Source organism: Tauraco erythrolophus, chromosome 19 (assembly GCF_009769465.1).
Source record: "Tauraco erythrolophus isolate bTauEry1 chromosome 19, bTauEry1.pri, whole genome shotgun sequence".
NCBI lineage: Eukaryota > Metazoa > Chordata > Aves > Musophagiformes > Musophagidae > Tauraco > Tauraco erythrolophus.
This window is the reverse complement of record NC_141483.1, coordinates 13,796,665-13,824,455: the sequence shown is the minus strand read 5'-3', so window position 1 is coordinate 13,824,455 and position 27,791 is coordinate 13,796,665. Positions and strand designations below refer to the sequence as shown.

The 27,791-nt window shown below is 38.9% G+C and overlaps 1 protein-coding gene across 2 annotated transcripts in view; it reads left to right on the top strand.

The window, feature by feature from the left end:
- The first annotated feature begins 2,918 nt into the window (after positions 1-2,918).
- The window catches only part of CLIP1 (CAP-Gly domain containing linker protein 1), a 60,033-nt gene continuing 35,160 nt past the window's right edge, over positions 2,919-27,791 (top strand). For both annotated transcript variants that reach the window (XM_086623312.1, XM_086623313.1), the window contains exons 1-8: positions 2,919-3,012; positions 3,504-4,075; positions 17,269-17,393; positions 18,489-18,705; positions 21,905-22,102; positions 22,484-22,587; positions 24,715-24,775; positions 25,917-25,949. In XM_086623312.1, the coding sequence (XP_086479438.1) occupies positions 2,919-3,012; positions 3,504-4,075; positions 17,269-17,393; positions 18,489-18,705; positions 21,905-22,102; positions 22,484-22,587; positions 24,715-24,775; positions 25,917-25,949 (1,404 nt within the window). The remainder of the gene's footprint in view (positions 3,013-3,503; positions 4,076-17,268; positions 17,394-18,488; positions 18,706-21,904; positions 22,103-22,483; positions 22,588-24,714; positions 24,776-25,916; positions 25,950-27,791) is intronic.

Sequence of the window (27,791 nt, the reverse complement as noted above, 5' to 3'; positions counted from 1 at the left end):
CTGTCTCTTTCTAAGACTAAAAGTTGCATTTTCACTGTTGCGATAAGGCAGTAATTTACCAGAATGCGTTGCCTATATTTTAGCAGTTTTTTGGATTAAGCTACAATTTCAGCAACTCTGAAACCAGGGCACAAGGGATTGTGTTACTTCTGGCCTAGTTGAAGCCCTGTGTGTTGAGAAAGGCAAATGACACAGCAAATATATAACCCGTGACTGTGGAGAGCAAGATTAAAACATGAATGAGTACCCTGAGCCAAGAAATGCCATGTTAGAACAGTCTAACTTTCTGTTGAGCAGAGATTTGTTAAATATCTATTAACAAATAATTATTTGAAACTGGCAAAATGTCATTTTGAGGGGTAATTTAGTGGTTTTTTTTTTAACATACCTGTCCTCACACAATGTAGATGGTTACTACTTGTGTGGTGCTGGAATGCTCTTTAGGGGCGAAAAAAGAGGTAGTATATGGAAAAGAATCGCAGAATACTGTAAGACAGCTTCTAGCCTCCTGGTTTTAGGAGGCAATCTTGCTTAAGGGCAACTTCCTTTGGCCCAAATGAGGTGGTTGAATTTCCCTAGATTTGGTGTTTGGCACTGGCGGAGAAGACTGTGAACTAAAAAGAACTGACATTGATACTTCCCTCATTTCTGTATTTGTGCCAAGTCCTCCATCATGTACAGTTTTTCTATTCCATGGATGTTGATGAGTTGAAGAAAGTAATGGAGGCAGGCATGGAGATCCTGGCGTTGGCAGGGAGGGAATAGTGCCTGCAGCGGGAGCAAGGGTAGCTAGGTAGCGTGTGGGTAAGAGAGAAGAAGGCGGCTTTTCAAGTCCTTGGCGTTTAACAGCAAAGTGCAGTTTTAGAAGATTTCTAGAACAAATTATGAAGAAATATGATGCACTCGGATTTAGCAGGGAGGGTAGGTATGTAGTAGTAAGGAAAAAACCCCTGCCAAACAGTGCTCCTGCTGTGCCCGAAGTGACATCTTATGGGATCCTCTAGTTGTTCTTCTGTGTAACTGTGTGCCTCCCAGTTCTTTCATGGCTTAGTTGCATTTCATGCCTATCCTTCTGCTTTGATTTTAGAGCGTTAACTCTGCTTTCGTGTTTGTGAACATGAAAGCTTCCGCTTAAAAATTAATAGTAAACTGGCATGCGTCTCGCAAAAACAACGGAGAAATTTTTCTCTTCAGTAGTCATAACTCTGCAGATGGGTGGGTGACATACTTCTGGCAATGCAGAAAAAATGTTCAGTAATCTGCACAGTGCTACTTCAGGGTTTTCGTGGAATGTTAAGAACTTAAATTGTAGACAAACACCATATATCCAAGGTGGTAATTAATGCTTTTTAAATTATAACATTTTTTTCAGACTTCATAGAAAATGCCTTGAGTTTGGCACGGCTGATCTCGAAATAGCAGAAGAAATGTTTCACTTTGGTATTTAGGTTCACAAAGCGGTGTGCCTGATACTTTTTTTTTCCACAGTGAATTGATTTTTGAGGACACCAATGTGCTGGCTATTAATAATTCGTGACAGGTAAAACTTATCCTGGTAGACAAACGCGTTTGGCTTCTCTCTTCCTTCCTGTAGCACAGCGGTCTCCTTCAGCAGTGTTTTGTCTTTCAACACACTGGACCCCCAGTCTGCCCACCTGGGCACTGGTCATAGTGGGTCTGGGAAGCCTGCAGGCAGCCAGCTTTCTGTCCGTGCCTGTGCACTGATGGGTGCCAGAATGCTGAGTAAACAGCAGGACTTAGACCTGCTTTACAGTTCTTGTTTGTCATGTTCTGAGCAAACAGTTGAGCAAACAGTCTGTTGCTACATGTCTATGTTCCCTTTTTTTTCCCTGTCAGGTTTTTGGTTAGATGTGTACTTTTTTTTTAAGTAGGCATAGCTGTTCTGTCAGTGCCTTAGATCTAAAGCTTAGCAAAGAGCCAAGCTGTGTTCATGCAGAACAGTTTATGCCTTTGAAGAAGGAGGGAGACCAGCCACCTTACAGTTTGGCTTTGAATTCTCATTAGAGAAAAAAGCTGCAGATTTTTCGTTATGGATGAAAAAGCCTTTCTAAAGCTTTTGTAATCAGAAGGAAGATGCCTTCTGTGGCAAAATGCTCATGACATAGTTTCCTGAAAAGCTTATAGCTGGCTTCCAAGACAGAGCAGGGCTCTATCCTAGCAACGTAGGGAAGAGTCCCTCCTCCTCTTCCCAGAAGAGCGTAGCTGGGGCACTGTGTCGGGGACTTGGAGCCAGCGTATCTTGTGATCTGAAAGATCACATACAGCTGAGGTGGATGTTTACTTTTTAGTTGTCGTCATCCAACTCTGTTGATCAAGTCTAGTTCTTCAGTTCCAATCTCTCTTAAAAACTGTATTCTTTTTATCCTGAAATTCCTGGTTCTGTTGATTTCTCTTGCAATTAGTTCTCTAGTCTCAAGTTGTTTTTCCTGCGATATTGCAACACTTGAAAAAAGTGACTGGAAACAGTAGGGTGCGCAGAGTGGTTTTATCTATGTGTAATGGTAGTAATGCTGTTAAGGGCTTTGTTTTGCTTTCTTAAAATAGCCTTTTAGTTTAAAGCTTAAGATGAATACAGCAGCGTTCAGTGAAGTGAGTTATTTTGATGTTTTAGCTTTAGATTTGGTGTCTTTTAATCTCAAATGACCTTCAAAAGATGAGTTGGAAATGCTTCTGGTTGTTGTTGTAAAGCATCTTCTATCATGCATTTCATACACAGACCATGTGTGTATATAGAAATTTTTGCAGGAGTTAAAATACTGATTTTTTGTTTCATGTCTTAATATTCTTATGTACAGGTTTATTCCAGAGTTGGAAAAAATTGAATAATATATTTTATCCATGTTTGGAAAAAGATAGTTGCTACAGACAAAGAGGATTAACACTGGTATTGGAAAAAGATGAGTATGTTAAAACCAAGTGGACTTAAGGCTCCTTCAAAGACCATCAAGCATGGGAGCACATTGCTGAAAGCACCTGCATCTGTTGCAGCTGGTAAGGAGTATTTAAATATCTTAACTTTCCCATTATTCATCTTGTAACAAAAAGTACCTTGAAAGCTAGGAGTATGCATTAGTTTTACTATTTACACTAAGGTATTTTTGCTTTTATTTCTGGTCTTAAAAAAATGATGTGTACAACATGCAAAAAATCTGAAGTTACTAATTGGATGTGACCCAGCAGTTTTCCGTGAAACCTTGTAATGATAAAAATGATTGGGTAGCTTCTGAGGTGAGACTCGTAATCTTCCCAAGACTTTTTACCAAAACCTGCATTAAATGCATTCAATGTCTCTGTCCATAGATTTTGGATTATTGTATTGCAGAGATTACAGTGTTTTCATAAGTAAGAAAATCTGGAATTGTGCACTTCCTTTCAGAAGTCATGCTTTTCCACATGCTTGTTACACTGAAACTAAGTAATGATGCTCTCCAGAATGTTAGTGTATTTGATTCCTGTTGCTTTCTCACTGTCCTTGATTCCAGCTCCAGCAGAAAAAGCAGCTTCCAGTGAAAAGACCTCAAGCACAGCCACTGCAGATGCACATGAAGAGTTTGTGGATGATTTCAGAGTTGGAGAGCGTGTTTGGGTCAATGGGAATAAACCTGGCTTTATTCAGTTCCTTGGTGAAACGCAGTTTGCTCCAGGACAGTGGGCAGGGATTGTTCTAGATGAACCAATTGGTAAGAATGATGGCTCTGTGGCTGGAGTTCGCTATTTCCAGTGTGAACCTTTGAGGGGAATATTTACAAGACCATCAAAATTGACAAGACATGTGCTGACAGAAGATGAAGCCAATGGTACACAGACAGCACATGCTTCTAGAGCTACATCACCAACTTCCACATCAGCTGCTAGTTTGGTGTCTTCATCCACTGCCGCACTTCCCCCTTCAGGAATTCCACAGAAAACTTCACCACTTGCTGCTAAGGAGCATTCAACTCCTTCTCAGATTAGCAATCTTTCAAAAACTGCTAGTGAATCTATATCAAATCTCTCTGAAGCCGGATCGCTAAAGAAAGGAGAAAGGGAGCTCAAAATTGGAGATCGAGTGCTGGTAAGATTCCCCTGCAGCCTCTGTGTCTGCTTTCGATTGATTGGTAAATTGTAACTTATGCTGATTTTCAAAACTTTTCTACTGTTTCCTTGGTCAAGGTAATGTAAATTTATGCTCTAGCTTTCTTTTCGTTGAGTGTCTTCTGTAGACAAGTTCTTCGCATGCAGTTTTGTGTACTGTAGAAAGATCTTTGCAGTACCAAGATAAAATGGTTAATCTGGCAATTCTTAATCTATTGTGTTTTGCCAGTATTTAAAAAAACCAAAATTCAATATTTAAAAACATATTTGTAGGTTGTCTTTCCGTAACTTCAAGAACTACAGTCATGCTAAATCAAAATTGAGCTTGCGCCATTTCCGTGCAGCTTTTTTGCCTTATTCAGGGCCATGTCTTTTAGAAATCTGAGAGTTCAATAATTGATTGTTCCCCTGAGTGGTGATGGGCAGCAACAGAAGTAGTCACCTAATGCCACTGATCACCCAGGAGTTACGTCTTCTGTTGGTCATGTGCCATGTTACTTGGCTGCCCTTCCTAAATTCAGAACCATAAATGTTTCTGCAGATGTATCATTCGACTCTTTTAAAAGAGAGTTAAAGCTTGTTAGTTTAAACATTTTTAAAAAATAATTATGTCGTATACCTTTTATATTTGGATCAGTGTAATAGAGCGTGGGTCATTTTGGTAACTGGTTTAACATATACGTGCTAAGAAAAGTGGGAAGCTTTGCCTTGAAAGACTAGCCTTTGCTGGAAAGGCAGTGGAAAGCTGGTGGTACATTATGTTGTTTTCTTTACTTAAAGGCTGTGTGTGTAGCCTTCAAATATAGCTGAAATGATACCTGTGTGTCGAGCAGATCTATGATAACTGTAACAGAGATCTGATTTTAGGTTTGAATTACTTACGTGTGTCATTAGGCGGAAGAGTTGTCTCGCTGCTGTTTTGATACAATCTCTTTTTATTTACAACATAACGTTTTAAATTTCCATTAGGTAAAAACAAGGACAGGAATGAATGCCCTGGCATAGAAGGCATTTTTGGAGTTACCATAAGAACCTTGTGTAGAAAAAAATCTCATGGATTTTATTGCTTGTCCTGCACTGCCTCACTAGATTATGATTCTGCGGTGCAGGTGGATTGATATTTTGATTTTTTAAATTTACTTTTTTTTCAGGAAGAATTTTATTCCTCTTTCTGTGTAAAGAGAGCTTAAAACATAGGACCAAGTTAAAGAAAGTGTGAAGGAGACCAAGGTGAAGTGAGGGCAGGGTTTGGCTGACTGCTAGAGTTAGGCTGAGATGTGCTTTCTTGGAGTGACCCTGGAAACAAAGATTTACCGTTTATCCCTGGCTATTTCTGTTAGACTAGAGCCCTGTCGTCTTCCAGTCAGCGTTGGCTTTTTAACCACTTGTTTGCCTTTTTCTCAAGGATCTTTGTGAGATCTTCTGGGATGTCCTCTTTGTGTGGGAAAATTCTTTGTCTACGAAGGCATCACTCTGACTTTCCTGTATCTTACTAGTGCAAATTACAGAAGCAGCATATCCTAACTGCCATGGTTTGATAGTAATGACATCCCAAATTCTGTTTGTTAAGTAGAATAGATGAAACTCAGTATTTCTTCCTCCTTGCTTCTCTTGTTTGTCTTCAGACTTCCTGTTGAATCATCAAATTGTAGTTGGAGGTTTTGGGGCAATTCCTAGCGCAGCACGTCAGTGATGCATATCTGTAATTTATATGCCAGTGTAAGACAGTGTATGCACAGGAATGTGAATGTTAGATGGACAGGATTCTTGTTTGCTGGTTTTTAACCCTTTTGGGTCTGGTGCTAATTTTTTGTAGTAGATCCTAGACTCTGCTAATGTCATGTCTAACATTAATTCAGATGTAAATACCTTAAATTGCTAGGCTATTGCAAATAATAATTTGGCTGAATAACCCATTCATCTGTTAATGTTTCTGTTTTCTCTGTCACTGAACTCCTGTTCAACACTATATGGACTGTAGAACTGAGCTGGTACTGAGTAATTGCCAGAAACTGTCCTCAGAGCCTACAGTTAGCACCGGTTGTTGTGAAAGACCTGCCTGTCACTTACTGTACTTGGTTAGCCGTTCCATCTCCATCAAAGGTACAAATGCAACTGGACTACTCCATATAATTTGTTTTTTATTTATACTGACAGCAGTAACTTTTCAGTAATGTGTCACACAAGGATGAGAGGCTCGATGGAATTTGTAAGTCCCCCCTCAGCACAGAATTTCTTCTCTAAATGACAATGTAGCATCATAGGCCTGAGATATGCTCTAGTCTGACCACCCCATTGCAAAACTGTGAAAAAATGCTGCCCACGTTTGTCAGTTCTTGCAGCTTGGACTGACTGCTATTGAATACTTTGTGAAGGTTCTTAGTAATAGCAATGCTGTGATGGTTATGGATAAACGAGGAAAACAACTGCTGAGAATTGCATCTTGAAAACAGTGAGCCTCCAGCGGTGTAGAATTGCAGTTCAGCAGAACAATGAATTCCTGATAGACAAAAGCTCATTTGGGAGCCTTATTAAAATACTTAACTGGAAAAGTATGTCCTTAAGGGCAAATTCATAGACGTGTAAGACGCATTGCATCAGCTAAGATTACATCCTAGAATGGACTTCAGATGTGGCTCAATTTTGTTGATCTTTGTGTGTGATCTTAGGGTGTGGAATGTTAATTTTTTTCCTCTAACTTTGATTTTTAAACTGTGCTTAAAGGAGTTACCTTGAATTGATCTGTTCCATTTTTTGCTTGTTGTTGTTGGCAGCTGGCTGGTTTTGGATACCTTCAACAAAACAGACAAAAATCATATAGCTTTTTTTTTCTGCCCAATCTGGGTTATCAAGAAACAAGAGGCCATTCTGACAAATGTTTAAACACCAGAGAAATGCATTTACCAATTCACATCTCTCCTCAGCTTCTTTTCTGCCTTGCACAAGTGTAAATTTGCCAGAAGTTTGTTGAACCTGAAAGGTAGGGCTCAAAGCATTTTAGGCTTGACAAACTGATGTCTCCCAACCGCTAAGCTTTGTTGGGACATTTTTCACTTCCTACTGAGATGTTCGTACTATTCCTGTGCGTGAGAAGAAGCTGTAAACTCTTCACAGTTGCTTCTGCATTCTGTCACAGCAAGCTACTGCATTAGGTGTTCATAGCCAGTGATGTTGGGATGAGGTAGTTTGATCAAAGGCTGATAAAGAAATCTTGAAGAGATGATTAAAGCTGTAGTGTGTAGTCTGTTGTTTTGTGTGGATAGAAAAAATATCTTAAGCTTATTTTCTTATTTGTCTGATCTCCAGTTGTTTCCGCTGAAAAAAAACAAGTAGAGTTGAGAGGTGATTGAGTCTCAAATGCAGACTTGTTTAGAGTATCTTGTATGAGGTTGTGCTAAACTATGCAGTAGATGTGGAGATGAAAAGGGAATTTCAGACTGGACATTAGGAAGCATTTCTTTACAAAGAGGATGGTCAAACACCAGAACAGGCTTCCTAGAGAGGTGGTTGATGCCTCAAGCCTGTCAGTGCTTCAGAGGCATTTGGACAATGCCCTTAATAATTTGATTTAACTTTTAGTTAGCCTGTAATTAGTCAGACAGTTGAACTAGATGATCATTGTGGGTCCTTTCCAATTGTCCTACCCTGTCCTACCCTATCCAATGTAAAAGAAAACAGGCTTGCCTTTTCAGGGGGCAGAAAACATGTTTTTCCAAGAGACCTTGTATATTAAACAAAAAGTTTCATTAACATCAAAACAGACAGCGCTTCAGGGTGTGTGATATGTCAACTGAGTTGTGTTCCTGTGCATGTCTGCAGAAAAATACTTGCAGCAGATTTGCTGCAACAGTTTGCTACAACTTTTTCTTTTTTTTTTTCCCCCCTCCATTTGAAGAAGACGTGTTCCAGGGCGTTAAATCAAGTTGTAGACATCAGAAAAATAGGTTGTGGTAGACCTTGATGTCTGCAGAGGAAATAGAATAATTGTGGAGGAATGGATGTTGTTCTGTTTTCTTAGAAGTTCTCTTTCTTGAGATGCTGGAGGAGTCAAAGCAAATCAAAAGCAAACCAAACTCAGTGAAGTCAATATACGAGCTGAAGTATCATACCTTGAAATGGATGTTCTAGTACAAAAGGAGAAGTCCTTTAGATTTCTGTAGTTTACTCCTCAAAGACAATTAGGTTAAAACAGCACGCAAGCCCTTTGCTGTCTAGGAGGTCTCTGATAAGAAGTCTGTCTCCCTGGAATTCCGGTATATCTGAGCCGTATTCAGCAAGCATGTACTCAACTGCCTAGTTGATTTGAAGCTGAGCAGTAATTTTCCTTTCACTAACAAGTGTTTGGAAATACGATGTTGAAATATAAGGAGATAAAGTACATATTTTAAAGAATTGTAGTTTCTGATATGTAACTCCTTATTCAGCTTTTCATTTGTTGCATTGATGTATAACTTTTACTGAAAAAAAAAAAAAGTTAAGCCAAAGAAAAAGTTATTAATGCAAAGAGTAATTCAAATAGCTCCTCATTGACCATAATGTGCATTCTTAGGATCCGAAGTATGTTCTGGAATCTGGACATGATTTAGTTGTTAGAGAGAGGACATTAATTATGTGCAGCGTGATCTCATATTTGGGGATTGCTTAAAGTAGAAAATGTTGATGGGGAAATCTGCATTTCCGTGATTGCAGTCATCCAGCCTTTGCTGGGTTAATGACAGACTGCAAGGTCTTTAACGCATTTTCCTGCTGAAAATGAGGCTACAGTTTCAGCATTTTGAACCTAGTGTGAATCTAAATTCCTGTGCAAAAAGAGATCCCTTCTTGTGCCAGTGGGATTGTTGTTGCTGGGTACTGAACCAGGTGGGAAAGAACAGCCGAAAACTAGTTCAGAAAACAAATTACTTTCAGGCTAAGCCACTTTCTGTTTCCTGGTTGAGTTGCAGACAGAGAACCTGTTTGCCCTGATATTGCAGATGCTTATGTTTTCTGAAGAGCCCAATGCAAAGTTGATTTAAAAAACAAACAAACAAAACCCCCTGACCTAACCAACCTGACAAACCCAGCTTGTTGAAATAAAAGGGGGAAACCTGCTTTGTGTGACAATTATTGCACCTGCCAAAGGTCAAAGCAGCTCTGAGAGCATCTAAGCTTTTTCCTGGAGGGACCAGATGCTGTATTTTAAATAAGTAAATAAATAAATAAAAAATCTTACTGACTAAGGGGCCTTAGCCTTCTCAAGGGATTAAAGTGCTTTCATTCATTTAACCAGTTACAGCCTCATCATGGTCTGCCAAATCTGATGCTTCTGGAGCTGAGCTGTGAAGCTGTGACTTGGGCCTCTGTCCATATGTTCACAACAAAAGGTTACAAACTAGATTTACAGACATACGCTGATGTGGCCTTTTTGCAAAGTTATTCTTTATGCATGAGTAACATCTAATTTCTTCCTATTGTCTTACACTGCTCACTGTAAGTTATTTCTTTCTTCATTATTTCTTTATTTAGTGATGTAATGGGCAAAGACTGAGAGGAGATTATTGTCAGATTTGTTTCCACCCCTGTAACCTATCTTCAAGTAAACATGACGTAAGTCTGTCAACTGATTAAATTCCAGGACTAAATAAAGTCAATGCAGAGGGAAAGAAGCTTCCCATGTAGAGAGAAGTTTCTCCCTTTAGAAGTATTCCTGCATTGACCATGTGGTATTTTTCAGTTTTCCATATTCTAGTGTCTGTAACATTCTGAATAGAAAACACACTTCTGAGTTTAGTCTATTTATAAATTTATAATAGTATTTAACAGTTAGAAGAACGAATATTCATTGGCATTGTTACAGTTACAGCAATGCAGAAATATTTGGCCACAATGCATGAGGATAGAAAAGGGAAAAAAATGTGGGAGTTGAGAACGTGATTGTTGGGGCTGTCCCCCCTCCTGAGCCTCATTCGTGGTGACTGCAGATGTATCTCAGTGCTTAGCTGCTCAGTCATGCTTTGTCTTCATCCTTTAGCTGAGTTGACTGTAAGGTGTTTTGATGGCTTTGTCATGTGAAGTCAAGAATGAAAATAATTCCTATATTTATGTATGTATATTTAAACATAGTATTTTGGATACCATGAAATATAATGTAGATTAGTTTGCAAATGCCGCAGCATGAAATATGTGTATGAGAATGTAGCTGAAGGATAGCAGGTATCCCAAGGCTTTGCCTGTAATTCATTATCCTGGTGATTTCCTCTGTGCACACTGCAGCTTGCTTTTGGTGTTACGTTTAAGCGTTTTTCAGGACATATTGTTACTTCTACTCACAGATTGCGTGTGAGTTACTGGGATGTAATGGCAGCAACAGGTGACTTCTCCACATACTTTGTTGATAGTTTGTTCACGCAAGATGGATTGATTTTATTTTTAAATTTTTTTTTTTCTTTTGGTGTATGGACTCCCTGTCTCTCTTCCCCTCCAGGAACATGTTGTCCTTGCTTATTTCAACACAGGATGGGAGAAAGAACAATTTATTTATTTATTTACTTGTTTTAGTCTTTGCTTTTCCTTTTTTTGTGTGGTGGCAAAATCATGTGTGGCTTTAGTAGTATGGAATTGCTGTTAGTTTTTTGTACTACTTCCTTTGTGACTGAATGAGTTGATTGAATGAATTGAACCTCAATAGCACATCGTTTTTAATTATTAAACTCTTTTCTTCTGGAAGTCAAGGGTTGTGTGGTGCCACCGTGTCTGTGTGTTTTATTGCACATTAGCTCTTTTCCCCACTTTGGCCTAGCTTTTGAACTTGGTGGTCAACTGCAACCAAATTGGGTGGAAATGTAGAGGTTTCAAAGATAAGTTCTTACAAGTTTCATGGAAACAGATAGCCAAATAGCAGGGAGAGAGTCTAACCACCGATCTGGAAAAGCTGCAGTTTGCCTTCACAGACTTTGACACATCAGAGAATCCACATGATCAAGGTCTTCTCTGAATACTCTTCCCATCAATAGAAAGAACTGTAGTCACTCTTGCATTTTTAGATAGCAGAGTCACTCAACCATAATATCCAATGCCACAGGAAAACTGACGTCATTAATACTGCGATTTGGAGAATTGCTGGTTTGAAAACTCTGAATTAGGGAGGCAGGCTTAAAGTTTAGTAGATGCTCTAGTGCTCTTCTAGTCATGGCTTGACCAAGTGTTAGATGTTATGCAGATATTTCTAAGAGGAAATAAGATAATCTGGAAAAGTTGAAGCTAGACTGTCTGATATCAGGCAAAAAAAAGACAAGCAAAAACTAACAGAGGAACCAGATATTGACAAACTAAAACGTGATAGTTTTGTCAAACAGATTTTACTTCCTTGTTTGAAACTGTAGATTTAATGAAGAAAACTCAGAGATACTTTGTGTTGTGTGGTGTTGTGTTTTTTTTTATTTTGAATACTATCTGAGAATCTAACTTCAGAATTAGCATTGGACTTTACTGATAAGAACTGATGGCAAACACATATGCCACTCCTTACCCCCCTCCAAAAAAAAGTGGCTTGCTTGGTTCCATTGGATATGGTCACTGGTGTGGTTTGTCTTTGAGTTAATCTGTTGTTGATACTATTCAGCACTTTGATCCATCCTCTGGAAGTAATTGTAAGTCATTCCTGATGAAATCTCCAGACAGAGGAGAGGTAAATAACAATATGCATGGAGCAGTCCGGGGGGACTTGCCATTCATCCCCAGCAGGCCAAGCTGTTGGTTGCATTTTGCATTTAATGGCAGAGTTTATAAGGCTAAGAATGAGAGCATAAGCTGTGTAACAGCCGTGGACAGCAGTGGCTGAAGAAGATCCAGGAGCTAAATGTACCAAAGACGAGTTCATGGGTCGATGTGGCAAAACGACCCGTGAAAACACACGGTGCTCTAAGCAGTGCTGACCATGCTTTTGGTCAGTACTCGAATATTCTGTATGGTTATGTCCTTAGTTATTTGAAAAACCCATTGGAAACATCAGCAAGGATTCAGAACACAGCTGCAAAGTGACTCAAGCAAGAGAAAGTGTCTTGCAATAAAAGATTGGAAGAACTCAATCTGTTTAATTTACGAAGGGAAAAATTGAGGTGTCGTGCTTAACACGTGTGATGCCGCATGGTGAACGCCAGTTGCTGAAGAGCTCTATGTAATCTTCCAAATAAAAGCATAATGAGGGTGGTTGGCTAGAAGCCACAGTCAAATTTGGTTTATTTCAAATTTAAATCTGTTTCTACCAATGGAGTGATTAACTATGAAAATAGGCTGTCAATGGAAGCGTGTTTTCTATGGATATCAGCTCTGGTCTGGAAACACCAACACGTACAGCTCAGCTCAGTACAGATACAGTGTTAATTACAGATGTTACTGGGTGAAACCTAATGACCTGTTTCAGGAGAGCCAGAGGAGATGAGCTGATGGTTCCCTCTGGCCTTGAACGGGTAAACAAATCAATTTATTACCGTTACTTCTGCCAGCTGGAAACAGTTCCTCTAAATTTTGAGAAACAAGAGAAGGAAGATTCTGATTAGTAGATCCCAGGTTTTTCAAAGGTGCTGTTGGTTTGTCTGGATGTTTTTTGCCTTTACAGGTGTTGCATATTATGGGTGCTATGGTTTGGTTCTGCCAATGTCTCAGCTGTGTGACAACACAGAAATACCCAAGCAGTGCTTTCCAAGAGTCATCTTCAATAAGGGCTCAGGCAGAAGGTGACAACTGCTCAACTGGTCTGAGAAAGCGATGCTGTTATACCGACAAAGCTTCAGACAGTGGCTATCCTCTTGTCAAAGAAATCTGTATTTTTCAATAAACACTGTTTAAATAGCAGTCTCATTTTTTAGACCATCTCTTCTTTTTCCTGGATTACACTGGTTTACTTGTTTCCTACTTGTCTTTGCAAGTGGAGCTCTGCAGAGGTTCTCACAAAGTTTGACGCGCTCACCCTGATGTGCTTTCATCAGGGAGTTTTTAACTGCTTTGGGTTTACAGACCCATTTTGGGACTTCACTTTACCTTGCAGCAAATTAATGTAAGCTTAGTTATAATTTGATAAATGGAATTTAATCACTTTTTCCATGTGTTTGACATAACTCTAGTGAATTCCAAGCAAATTTCTTTCACCCCACAATGACCTGTAGCCTAACCTAGATTCTCTGGCATATTATTGCTTTATATTTCGCAGCTTGACTATATTGAGTGTGATAACTGACTAAAAAAAGGTCTGGCAGTTCTTTTCGGTGATCTATTATTTAGTGACCTGCCTTAGCATGAATGAAGGTCATGGAAAACTGTCTTCATGGTAGTGATGCTCCATTTTTCCATATAACTTTTAGAAACTTTTAAATAAACTTTTTTCCTGTTTTTTTTAGAAATTGGGCTTTTTTTTTTTTTTTTTTTGGCCCTTCATGCACTACTGGGAAGTAGATCCACTGGCAAATGAAACTTGTTTTTTGGGGTTGTGGTTTTTTTGTTGTTGTTTTGGGGTTTAATTTTTTTTTGCTGTAATTCTTAAATTTTTTAATAATTTTCTATAATAAATACTATAATTCTGTGAGTACTATTATTTTTTCATATTCATATGTACAGTTCAGTGATTACACACTTCTTAATCTTTTTTACCCTCTAGAGAACTAAGTGTAAGTCTGTGTATGTATAGCAACTTTTATGCATAGAAAAGCCTTTACCATACTGTGTTGTACAGCAGCACCTCACATTCCGTTACCAAAGGAATAAGTGATTATTTTCTTAAATACTTTCAACATAGGCATGTTGTCACATTCAGAGAACTTAACTGCAGCTGGAGATATATAGATATATGTCTTTAAAACTGCAGACTTAGAAGGCTTTTGCTTAAAACTGCAAAACTGTGTGTATAGCCCTTTGTTGATGCTACGACACGTCACTGCTACAGCGTGCTCCGATTCCTACTCTTGGTGAGGATACACATTTCAGTATTTGCAGAAGGCAGAAATGTAGTAGCTGGTTGTTCAAAGAAGCTTGACTAGGTTTGGGGAAAAAAAAAAAAAAAATGCTTTGGCATTCTTCCTTGCATCTTGTTTTAAAATAACCCTGGTACCATGGTTACAAGACGAGTCATATTGCTGCTTCTCCTGGGGATCTCATGTTGTGCGTCCCCATATGTTCTTGGAATGTGAATTCCTCCATTTGCCCGCTCCCACTGGGCCTTGGGTTGCAGTCCCAGGTGCATCCACGGAGGTTTCTGTAACGGGTCCAGTGGGGACTGGTCACTGCCAAAACTTTTCTTCTGCATCACGGCTCCTGGTTTGTGATTTTAATGCAATGTCTTCAAAATAAATGCCACACATCTTTTACCTAAGTGTGGAAAATGAGCGGGGCCAAGGTATGAAACAAAAGAGAATGAGTATTCTGCACCCAAGTTTAATCTGTGTTATCCTGGAGCTGGCTTTGCTTAGCTAGAGGTTTATTTACAGGTTGAGTCGGAGGGAACAGATTGCAACAGTTTTTCCTGTCCCTGGGAGTCTTGGTGTCTGGTTATCCTTTTCCCCCACCGTGCTTCAGATAGCTCTTGTGTTTCTTGTCCCATTTGCCTTCTGTGGAGAGGCTTTGTGTGTGTGTGTTTTTGGGCGTTGACTTTTGTTTATTAAAAAAACCCAAACACGGCAAAACAGAAACAAAAAAAACCCAACACCACTCCACAAAACTGCAATAAAATTCCTTGGCCTGACTAAACAGTTCTGTAAAACGAGCTGAGGAATCCCTTTGTGCAACCGAAAACCTGACTATTGTCTTCGAAGGGATGCTCCTTATCTAGGGTATTGTTCTAGCTTTCCTGTCTAATTTCTTTAATGAGTTTTTTACAGCCTCTTTTGATTTGACTCTGTTTATTCAGGCAGACAACAGTACAAAACTGAGTAGGGAAACAGTACACACAGAAATAACCAGTCTTTTCACCTAAAGATGTCTTCCAAATTTAAAGAAAAAAAACAACAGCAAAAAAGCCCAAACTTGCTAGAAAAGGAATAACGAGAAGGACAACTTGGAAGACCTAGTATGGACTGATAGCACAGCCAAGTGCATGTTTTTCTTTCATGCTGCTCTGTTAAATTTTATTCTGATGTTATATATACACACATATATATACACTTACATTAATGATATTCATCTTCTAGAAAAAGTAGGTTATGTCTGAGGGTGAATAACATGTCAATGGATAGTTCTTTCCAGGAAATACTTTTAACAAATGTTCTATGTTCCCTCTTCGACGCTGTGCCACGGAGATCTGGATTCCACGTGACTCTCTTGGCTGGTTACAATTCTTTTTTTTTTTTTCTAAGGCAGTACTCATGCTTATTTTTTGAGAGGGGAAGTTTGCCTGTTCCCTGCCAAGAACACCAAATACCAAACGTTTTACTAGTTACTATATTAGGCTGAGTCGTGATAACTGTAAACTTTGTGTATTTTCATTCCATGAAGAGTAATAATTTGCTACGGTGAAGTTTTAAGCAAGATGTAAAGGTGATCTGCAGATTAAATGTTTCAAGACCTGCCTCTTATGAGAGAGGAGAAGGGAACTGCCTCCTTAAATATGGATGAAAGATGCCTCTGTCAGCTTTATCATTTTAATAATATTAAAAAGGGATAATTCTTCTTCCCTGGGTTTCTGAGGTTAGCATGGATTAGGTTTTGGGTTTTTTCTCATCAGCTGAAGCCTCATGTTTTTAACAGAGCTGTCGGCTCTGCGAAGCTGGTGAGCCAGAAGGTAGAGCACAAACATGTGTGGCAGCTCCTGTGCACTTTCTTAGCACTTTGTGGACACTTAGTGCTTTCATGCAAGATAATGTCCTCCGTTCCTAGATTCCTCCCAGTTAACCTCTTGTGGGAACACTTCCCAGATGCGTTAATATGAATTATCGAGTGTACTGTGATCGTGCGCCTTAATTTACGGCGCAGGAAGGTGGTTGTTCTCCAGTTATCCTGGGAAGTTCCCCCCAAGAAATAGAATGCCTAATGTAAAAATCATATGAAATCCTAATATACTTTTGAGTATTTAAAAAGGAAAATTACAGTCTTTGTGTTTAGCAGGTTACATCCAAGCTCTCTGCCAAGGCTACAAAATATTCCTCGTTATATAATTTGTGCTGGAAAACACAATGCGGAAAAAAACCCCACAATGGCCTTGAAAATGTCCGTGTTGAATCCAGTGAATCTCTTGAAGAGGTTTTCATTAACATTTGCTTGTTTTCATAATGCTAGATGCAGGCTGAACAGGTTTTCACACAAATAGGGCACAACACATTGGCATTCTGACCAGCACGAATCCTGCAGTTCTGGCTTGTGGCCCGTCTTGGCAAGTGTCAGTCACACTGAACACCTTTTGCTTCTTCACTTGATTGATTTCTTCCCTGCCCTGGGAGTTAGGAAAAGCTATATCTTGGGGATGTTGTAGGTAACTGGAATGACTGTAAAGATTTAAGTTTGAAAAATTATTTCTAATCTTCCATTTAGAAGTGTTTAAAAAAAAAAAAAGTGAAGAAAAGATCAAGAATATTATTCCCCTCTCTCTGAGAATTCAAATAGCTGTTTGCATCTAAAATTTTGCGGTGCTGTGCATCATGCTTTGTATCAGTTCTTTTAAATGCAAGAGAGATGTACTATGTAGTTTATCTGAACTCTTCCTTAGTGAAAAAGTATGAAAGACTTTTTTCTTATTTCATTTATTGCACTTTTCCTCATGGAATTAAAATAAGAAATAAATAGTTCTTAGAAATCCTTCTTTGCTGATGGAAATTTGTGTGAAACTATCGTGCAGATCCATTGCATTCAGTATGCTGGTTATACTGAGTCTTGTTAAATGTATTTTTAATCTTGTAGCCATGTCAAGTCACCTAATAGGAGTTGTGCCCTTCAGTTGTGACAAAATTCCTGAATTCCAAATTGGACAGAACTAAATGGTAGGGAAGTGATTTAGTTGTGGGTTTTTTTTCCTTCTGTAAACAATTTGGTAGTGAAGATCTGTTCAACATATTAAAACAAACTCACAGGCGAAAGAATATGCAGCTTGAAAGTAAGAACTGGTCGTGTCACTAATGTGCTTTGTGAACATGATTATCCTGAATGCTTTTTTGCTCTATTTGGTGTTTTAATTCAGAAATGCAGTAAATGCGGTGGTGTGCCTTACTGCTTTAGGTTGGTGGAACAAAAGCTGGAGTTGTGCGTTTCCTGGGAGAAACTGACTTTGCTAAAGGAGAATGGTGTGGAGTAGAACTGGATGAACCTCTGGGAAAGAATGATGGAGCCGTTGCTGGAACAAGGTTAGTCTATTATCAGATAGGAGTCACCTTAAAGATCTTGTATCTCTATATTCTGTCTTGGGTTTTTTTTAATATCTTACATGAAACTTGGTATCAAGGGAAGCAGTTAGGTTGTAAACCTGTCTGCTGGTGGTGGTGGGGGATCGTTAGACACTGATTTGAATTTTCTGACGCCTACACATCACTGAAAGTCTGTATCAGCCCCATGTTCATGGGATTAGTAGATCTCTTCTACTCCCATGTGAATTTTATTCATAGACTGGTAATGGAAAACACAATTTCCTGCTTTTTGAATGTCTGCTTGGTTTCTCAGCTTCGAATGAACGCTCAGTTAAGAAAATACCCCTGGCTATCTAATAGCTGAACTTAATGGAAATCTTCCTGCATCACAGGAACAGAAAACTCCTGTACCAATAGTTGCCTCATTGTAAACATTTGGAACAGTATAGCTTCTTCCTCCAGTGAGTGACACTTAGAAAGCATTAATTCCCATCACAATTTTCTTTCTCGTTTGGTATAAAGAACAGTCCTTTAACGCCTTAAAAAGTAGTTTTACAAGGATTGTGTCACCTTCACATTGGTGATCTCAACTTAAAATTTTTAGTTGCTTTTGTTTGCATATAACCAAAGATATGTTCTGTATAATCAAATACGCATATGTATATAGGTATGTATGTAATAAAATATAAACCTACGTGATTTAATTAAAGTCTGATTTTTATTTTTAACTCTCTGCTATTGCATTTGTTGTTGGCAGCTCGGAGGAATGTATCAAAGAGGAAAGCTGTGCATGTTAAACTTTGAATCCGAATGGAATTTTTAGGAAACAGAGCTCTAGCTCAAGAGTTTACTCTGAGTTTCTGAAGTCTGATATAATCATGCTCTTTCATCCTCTCAAAGTCCCCTTTCCAAATCTAGTATTAAAAAAAAAAAATTAAATTGCAATCTAATATAGATTAGATTGTCACCAGCTCTTACCCTGTCGTTTAATACTTTCAGACTATTGATCTAGAATTGTTTGTGAAGCCAGACCGTGTATCTGAAAAGACAGAAGTTAATTCAGTACTCTCATCTGTCTGCTTTGCTTTTTTCAAGGTATTTTCAGTGTCAGCCAAAATACGGTTTGTTTGCTCCAGTCCACAAAGTCACCAAGATCGGATTCCCGTCAACGACCCCGGCGAAAGCCAAGACAACTGTGCGAAAAGTGCTGGCGACTCCCACAGCCCTGAAGCGTAGTCCGAGTGCATCTTCCCTGAGCTCGCTCAGTTCGGTGGCTTCTTCAGTAAGCAGCAAGCCAAGCCGTACAGGACTAGTAAGCTTCTTTTTCTGTTGCATGCTTTACGTTCCCAATCAGGAATCCACGTGGCACTTGCCTGTGGGCTACTTGCATAAATTGAGAATAGAACAGATCTTGGGCAGAGCACGAGATGCATCTAATTGTGCTCTCTTATTCATTCAAAGCATGCATGAAGGAAGGAAATCTTAGCTAGCCCTGAAGAGTAGCTGAATATTTGGATGTTTAAGCTTGCACAGTTAATTTGGGCTAACTGAGTTATTGCGATAAGAAAGGGGCTTTTGATGCCAAAAAAACTGAAAAGGTGTCAGTGTTCTCTGACCTTAATCTCCATTTGGGTGTTCATTTTCCTAGCACTACCTCTGTCACACGGGGTTTGTGTTTGAGAATCTGGTATGCACTAAAGCTTCCATAGATCAAACTTGTTTTATTAAGTAGGAAGCTTCAAATTGTCTAAAATGTAAAAGGTTCTTTACTATGAAAGAGATGAATCGGCTGAGAAATACAGAAGTAGTGATTGTCAAGTCTTTGCTGACAAGAAGCCTCTTTCTTTTCTTTTAGATTTGGTTTTAATCCTGTGAATTCATAAAGGCTAAATGTTGCAAAGTACAGTGGCTCAGGTGAATTCTAACACAGTACTAATTCCACCTAATTACTTACTTACTTACCACCCGCTTACTACGGATTCTTTTAAAGTTACGCTGTTACGTAAATGTCCTAGTCTTGGGTTGCAATAGTAAAAGGGAGATCTTCTGGGAAAGCTGAATTGTAAGAAGCTTCTCTTTTCAATTAAAAGCATAGAAATAACTGGGGTTTTTCCACAGTCACCCTAGATTTTTACTTTTTTTTTTAAACCAAAGGACATAAATACATCTAATTAGAGAGAGATCGCTGTAACTCCCACAGACCTGGAACTGCTTAGCTGGCACAGTGTCCCCCTGACCCGCCGGTGCAGGGCAGAGAGGTGACTTGCTGTCTTCCTTCAAGACTGAGCAGATTACAAGTGAACAGAGGTCAACAGTTGGGCAGGGCAGCAGGGTTAATACCTTATCACAGAAAGCATAAGGGGTTTCTTATTTGGCACGAACAGTGGGACTTTATTACTTAATCCATTCTGGAAATGGCACTTCTAGCTGCAGAGTGCCCCCTGGTTTGAAATCGCTGCGCTGACATATGGTGCCACCTCAGGTTCAGGGCAGACTTTGTGAGCTGGTGGTGGAGCGTTAATGTGGACCTCTACGATTTATTGGTGTGCTCTGATACTCTGAGCAGCAACAGAGTACAGTTACACCTCCTAAATGTCTACGTTGTATTTGTTTATTTTGCCTCTGCGTTGTGCCCCAGGGCTTCTGCATGTTTTGGGCCATAAAATATAAGGCTTCTGTAATCCATTGTTTCTAGAATTAAAATTCCAGCGTTCTTCCAACTGTTTTTTCTCAGGCAACACAAGCATTTGGTTACCATCCAAGTTAGAAAGACTGTCAAAATAATTCTGACATTTTTTCTTTAAAAGTTAAGCTGCTGAAGAAACAGGATTTCCTAAAATCAGTTTAGACACAGCAGACTTTTCTTGCTCCAGTTTCTAGGAAAATTATAACTTATCTGGAAATTGCTGGGCTCCTACGTAGTCTTCTCCAATTATTCAGGGCTGTTGCTGTTTTCTTCTTCCTGGGTAAGAAAAACAACTGTCAAAGTAGGTGATGTCGTGATTTAAGAAGCCTGCCTGTTGCAGTTTGTATTTATTGCCAAATCTGAAAGAAGTTGATGTTTCTCTGAAATCTTTTAGATTTCGTCTGGAATCAGGAGTTAAGTTTGGTTCAAAGAGCCAGAATTGTTAAAAAGCGGTACGTTCTGGAATGAGATATCTTCTAAAAACTGAGAGGCTCTGAAACAAGTAATCTAAGCATCAAAGATGGGTTTTTTCTCTCTCTCGGACCCTTTGAGTCACTTGATACAACATTTGCATATTGTAGATGTACCATTCAAGGCTGTGAGCAGACAAGTTAGAGAAATTGTGCAGCAGTCGTGGTGACAGAAGGGAAAGTGAGTTTTTGTGGTGACAGCAGAATACGTCCGTGTTACGCTGTTGGGGATGTTGTCCCATGCCAGCATTCCAGGCTGTATATGGTAACTGTTCTTCAACAGTTTGATCTCTGAAAGGATCATGGAAGAAACATTGTCCTATCTTGGGTAATACTGTTAGAGCTAAAGGTTAAAATAAACAAAGATTTGCTCTTCTGTTATTGGGTTTTGTTTTAAGTAAGATTTTAACTAAAATGTCATTCTCATTTAATACTTAGACAAATTTCTGAGCTGTTAAGCATAAAGTCAGTTTTCATAAGCTGTATCAGATTTTTTTTGTTCAGTTTTTGCTGTTTTCACAACTCTTGTTCACTTTTACTACATAATTTCAGTTTATTTACTTTCCCTTCTAGCTCAAAAACTCTTGAGGAAGTAGAAGACAGGGCCATGCTGAATTTTCACTGACACTGGTTCCATTCAGTGCAGCAGAGATCATGCAAGCTGAAGGAAAACCCTAAGGTTCATGTTAGCTATAGTTCTCCAGATTGATTTCATTTTTATCTATACTCTTTGTTTACTCTTTCAGATTTTTTTTCCAGAAGTAATTTAATTCCAAGTGATATAAACATATGTTTTAACCAGATGCCAACTGTTGTTCTTCACAAGGTTTTAGCTGTAAGGCTGGCTTTTTAAGTCAAGGTTTATGCTTTGATCTCGGACGTTTCATTCCCATAGTAGAGGTGCACAATGCTAGTTGGGAGTTTCAAAAAATTTTCATAGAGCATTTGGAAATGTCACACTGTTGCTGGTGACCCAAGATGATGACTTGGTAACTAGAGGCAGAATATTTTTAATTTGTGAAAAGGATGCCTTTCTTTTTTTAATGCAAAAGGCACTTAGAAACATAATGAGCTGGCCTTTGTGTGAGTCTGCCAAGCTTGCCTTCAGTTGAGGCTAGCCTTTTGTTCACTGCAGTCCTTCTGTCTCCTGCACACTACCTGCTGATTGCTACCAAGCGGTCTTACTACACATGTACTGCCATCGTTAAATTCTAGAAAATAATTTAAATGTAAAAGTAGAGGGTACAGTAGGTTACAGAAAGCATTTGCTTTACTAACCCAATGTTTGTAAAGTCTGGAGCTATCCCTGGTTTTCACTTGATATGGAATGATTTTTAACTGTTTACTTTGTGAAGTTGACAGAAACATCCTCCCGGTATGCAAGAAAAATTTCTGGTACCACAGCCCTACAGGAGGCACTGAAGGAGAAGCAGCAACACATTGAACAGCTCCTGGCAGAGAGGGACCTGGAGAGGGCAGAAGTTGCAAAAGCAGCCAGTCACGTAGGGGAAATAGAGCAGGAATTAGCACTTGTTCGCGATGGACACGATCGGGTAAGAGTGGTGTCGCTGTTCTTTAAAATAGAGGCTTTAAGACAATTGACTTAATTTCCAAAATTGTGTTTTCTTACTGAAAAGGTCTGAGAGTAAGACATGATGTTCTAAAACTGAAGTAAGGAAGTCTGTACCTATGAGATCCTCCTTGTGGGAACTCTGACTTGATGAGATAGCAAATCTATTTTGTTTAACTCGTTTTGGTTGAACTTCTGTATGCATCTCCATAAGCAATTATTTTCTTTTATTACATGCATATTCGAATGTGATAACATTCCTGTGCCCTGGCCCATCACTTTACCAAATTGTGATTACTGAGGTATAGATACATAACTTGGAAAAAATTTCTGAGATTTTGTTCTTATTCTTCCTGCTAATTAGCATGTACTGGAGATGGAAGCAAAAATGGACCAGCTACGAGCTATGGTGGAGGCTGCTGATAGGGAGAAAGTGGAGCTTCTCAATCAGCTTGAGGAAGAGAAAAGGTAACCAAAAACTGTCTTTATTAGTATAACTGTGTTAACAACAAACTTGGCTTTAAAAGAAAATGCTGTGGCAACTTTGAAATACTAAACAAATCTTGAATAATGCAGCTGTGGGTAATTCTTGTATAAAATCGTATTACAGTTTCTTAAAATTAAAACTAAAAAAGAAACTATCTTAAATTTGGGGAGGGAAAGCCAAAGAAAGTGGACTTATTTAGAAGCTGTAAGTATTGTTCAGAGCTGAATTTCATGCAAATCATTGCTTTTATTATTGTTTTCTGTTATGAAGGATTTTATTCCTACTCATATGAAATTAATGGATCATCTCATTTCCTGGCAGTGCTGGATTAAGAATTTACAGTTTAGCTCTCTTGTGAATAATTTATTACTGCCAGTCGTGTGCTGCTAGGTAGTCTGTCTCTAACAGGAAAATCATCAAAGTCATTAATTTTAATGCCTTTTCTAATGGCCTTTTTTAACCATTTTGAGGAGCAGAACTGAGATTACCAAATAGGTAAAGTGAGGTTAGGAAAGGAAATAATCTGATAAATTGTTGGGACAAGGTTAGGTGAGGAAATAACCTGATAGATTGTTTTGGTGGATTAGGAATGCTTTTGCAAAGTGAGAGTCTAGAAACCCGTTGTGAGTCTGCCCTGTAGGCTTGTGTGTGCCCTGAAATCCGTCAGCTGTCGACCTCTCCGAAGGGCATCCCTAAAACTAGAAATCAGAGCTGAAAAAACGCAGTGGTAAGCCCTGGGCAATGAATTTACAGTTTTCATGCTTTTTATGGGACCCACTCTAACTGAATTTTCAAAACAAGCAGAGTTAGGTCTGGAATTATTTGTGTATTCTCTACGAAATAATGCAGTGGGGTTTTAAATTTAAAAAAAAAACGAACAACAACAAAGCAGCTTTGCAGCACTGTGGTAGCCTGGCTGCAGACCTGCTTCTGCTGAACGCCAGGTCAGTGGGGGTCTGTTTCACTGCAGTCCTCCATGGCCTTGAGCTCACCTTCAGCGTGTTGCCAGGCAGCGTGCAGCGCCGTGCGCCCGCCACCCGTTCACCCCAGTGACGTCCTGCAGCCGGGGAATGTCTCGCGGCTTCGGCAGTGTAACGTTCCTCCTTCCCGTTCCTCCTTCCTCCCGACCACTCTAGGGCTGTTTGCTTTGAAAGTTCTCTGGGATGCGTGTTCAAGTCAGTCTCAGCAGTGACCTGAAGTCAGATGATCTTTAATCCTGTTTCCCAAAGCGCACTGGTGAGATTCACTCCCAGTAATAAATTCTTAGTGTCCTTTTATTTTAGACATCCATCACTCGTAGCTCCCTTGGACGCAGTGATCTCTACAGCTGCCAGCCAGGCTGCAGGCACCAGCAGTGTGTGTAATTCAAAGCAAAGATGACATGCTTGTTTCTTCCTTTGCAACGTCCTCCAGTGTTGAAAGGATTGAGGGGAAAAGAAGATCTGACTCTTTCTTCATTGCACTACACCAGAGTCAGAGGAGGGGAGAAATTTTACAGATTTTATTTTAAGTCAGACACTAGCTTCTCACCTCTGTCTTCTCATTCGAAGACTCCTATACGGACAAGGCAAGTTCATGTTCTTCCTCACGCTCCCGTTCCGCATCTTGCGGTTCATCCAGACACCTGACGTGTTTGTTGGTGCCAGAGTTTTGATGCAAGTTGACCAGGGCACTTCTAGAAGGCCCATGGGTGTCTTGGATGTGTCCTATCTTTCTGACCATTTCTTAGGTGAGCGGTAGAATATACAGAATGCGAGATCAAACTGTTCATTTAGGTCACCTCTTTTGAGGACATGCAGAAAGGTGAAAGAATGAGAGAATCAGTGGTGACTTAAAGGTTTTCTTTTTAACTCATCAGAAAATTTAACAAAATTCTTTCTTTACAGAGCTGCAGGAAAACTGCTGCCTTACTTTGTCAGTGGCTGTGTTTTAAGGACAGCAGCTTTCCTTCTCTCTAATGCTTCCTGTGAAAGATTTCTCCTTGATGTTTCTGGCAGTTTGCTCATACAACCAGAATGATGTTACAGTAGTTCTGATTTCCACTGAAAAGAGAGCTTGAAAGCATTTTCTTTCTGTGTTATCTGAATTTTAATTAATTGTCCCCACAGGAAAGTTGAAGACCTTCAGTTCCGTGTGGAAGAAGAATCCATTACCAAAGGAGATCTAGAGGTAAAATATCTCCAGCTTTGTGAACAGGATATATATTAGGACAGAGAAATGCAATCAGTTCAGCTTAAGTGTACTGTTCTCTAGAAGAGAAAGGCAGGAATCATTAAGAGATGCAATACTGCTTATGTGAAGCATATGGAAGTGATTCCCAGTTCTGCAGTCCTTGAACAAGTTAACTGTCCTGGAACTACAGGATTGCACCCTTAATTCAGTTACATGCTTTAGCAAGGCTTGTACTGTGGAATGGCTGTAGTTTAGAGTAATTAAATTAATTCATAGAAAACTCTACCTTTTGATATTTTTACCTTATTTTATATTATATCTTACTAATGTTTCTGAAATTGCTCAAAAGAAACCAACAAAAAATCATTTTGAAGCGATGAAACTGCAAGTTAATGTTTATGCCTTCAAAAAGTAATACTGAAGACTAGTCCTGTTTGTCCTCCATCATTTTTTTGAATAATCCCTGTGCTTTCCTTAGGGAAGATTGATTAAAAGAGAATGTTTTGTCCTGAGAGTTATTGCACACAAAATCTAAACAACAATTGATGTGTGCAATTTTTATCTTTCTACTGTTTGTATAACTGTAATGTTGGGCTAAACCACAGTGTGTTATTACATAATCAGAATAGAAAATGTTTAATGAAGGATAACTCTCAGGTGTTTGAACACTGTCAATTTTTATCCCAAATTTCAAATGAAAAAGCATGAAACTTTTTTGTTGTTGTACTCTATTACTGCCTAATCACAAAAATATTACAACTTCTTGCACAGCATAAAAGACAAACGTAATTAACTTGTGTATGAACCATTTATGATTGAAGTGCTAGAAATTATTCATTTCATATAACATTTCTTTTATTTTAGTCTTCCATTCATTTTAAGATACCTATCTAGACTCTTCATAGAATGCTCCTTTTATTGTTTAGTCCATGGAAAAATTTAAGTTTTTATTTTTTGTTAAATCAGTCGATAGTCATGGCAAACCATCTTAAAGAGTCTGGTTTGTCAAGCTGCATAACTTCAAGAATTTAAACTGAGTTCAAGATATTGAAATGTATCCTGTTGTTTGTATTGGAATGATAGTGCTGAGTCTGCAGGTGAAATATTTTTGTTTGTTTGTTTTTAATTTTACTGATAGCGAAAGAGGCAGATTTCGGAAGACCCAGAAAATGTAAGAGGGCACTTAAATGTGCAGAGACATCCCATGTTAACAGATTGTGTGCAGAAAATGCTTATACTTATTCACTAACTGCATAATCTGTTATTGAAACATTGACTCTAGTACTCGTGTGCATGTTGCTTTCAGAGCAATTACAACATTTATCAAAAAGAATGTGTGTAATGACTAAACGTTGTAATCCCCATTAACTGCAGAGAGGGCGAATGTGTCATTAGAATTCTTTAGGGTCAAAAACTTTGCAACTACTTGAAGAGTGTAGGAGCTTCTAGAAAATGATTGTCCAGGATCTTGAAATGCCTTTCATTTAAATGTAGGATTTTAGTTACTTTTGTCACAAAATCCTGCATGCTTTCCTATGAGCTCCTACTGCTGTTCAATAGATGCAGCATGTAATTTGCCAATTTTTCTGAGGGAAAAAATCCAATGTCCCCCATCTCCCCTTACTTGTTTCTTTTTTTCAGCCTGAAATGCTAAGGGGAGAGGTGATTAAAAACGTCTGAAGAATTAGTGTGCAAAGCTGTCTGTTTTGACTGTATCTTCCTGTGGCTTCTCTTTGAATTATGTAGGAAAAATATGTTACTGCATAACAGAATTTGCTTTACAAGACATTTAAGCAGCCCTCTTGCTTCTCTAGCTCAGAATGGTGGAATATAAAAGCCCTCTCTTTGATTGGACTCAGGAAAATTTATCCCAGGCTGCCTCCTCTGCTGCATCCCCAGCCAAGATAGGAAGTTCTCAAGACTAAAACTGGTTTCCTGCTGTGCATTCTTAGGTGTTCCTTTTGGGAAGCTACTTCAGCGATCTGGGTCTCCTCTGTTCTTCCAGTCAGGCTCACGGTGTGTTAGAAGTAAATCTGCATGTGCCCTTCCTTTCTCTTGTTTTGTGCACTCCTCGTTTAATCCTATCTTTACTCCTGATTTCCCTACTCTAATTTTTCCATTACAATGGACATCTTCACTCTCTAGAGGAGAGAAGTAGGTGATCACTTAGTTTCTAGGCTAATGCTTCATAATCTTCGTCATGTTCTGTGATTGTTGTCCCAGCACGAAGGGACTGGAGGTCGTCTTGCCCCTCTCCTACAACTGATTATCAGCATTTATGGCTTCAGCACAATTTCACAGTTTGACCTAGAGATGGAGAACTTAGCAGTAAGGTTTGTTTCGAAGTGAAAGAGCAGCTAGAATGCACAAATGCTGAAAATAGCTGATGACTGCTCTCTGAAGTTTATTTGGGGTTCAAGGCAGAGTAAGGCTCATTCTGTTTCCCTGTCACTCTTAATCTAACTGTGACACTTTGGAGAAGGTGAAGATGCTTCTTTTGTTGTTGGGGTGGGGTTTTTTGTGGTTTTTTTTCTTTCTTTTATTTTCTTTTCTTTTCCATCCAAATTAAAGTTTACAATTAAATTATTTTCTTCTTTTTGTAATACTCTTCTATTCTTCTTCGCACCAATCCTGTGCTCTGGATTTCCTCAAAGAGCAACATAATCATTTAGATATTTCCCTCTAAATGATCAGGAGAGAAATTTGAGTGATTAAAAATTTTGCAGTGATTTTTACCTCAGGGAAACTGGAACCTGTCCCTTGGAAATCAGACGTGTTTAAAGGATAATCCCGTATGCCTTAAATGGAGAAAAAGGTGTCCAGCAAAGATCCCTGGAGTATATTTTTTTATCTTTTATTTCCATGTTGGCTGGATTTTAACTTACTTCCATTTGTAATATATAAGAGATGGCACTAAAAACCCCAGTAATCAGTGATGGTGTGGCTGATCTTTGCAGTAGGAAGGCGATGTCTATAAAATTAATGATAAAGTGTTTTGGGTAGCATGGAAAAA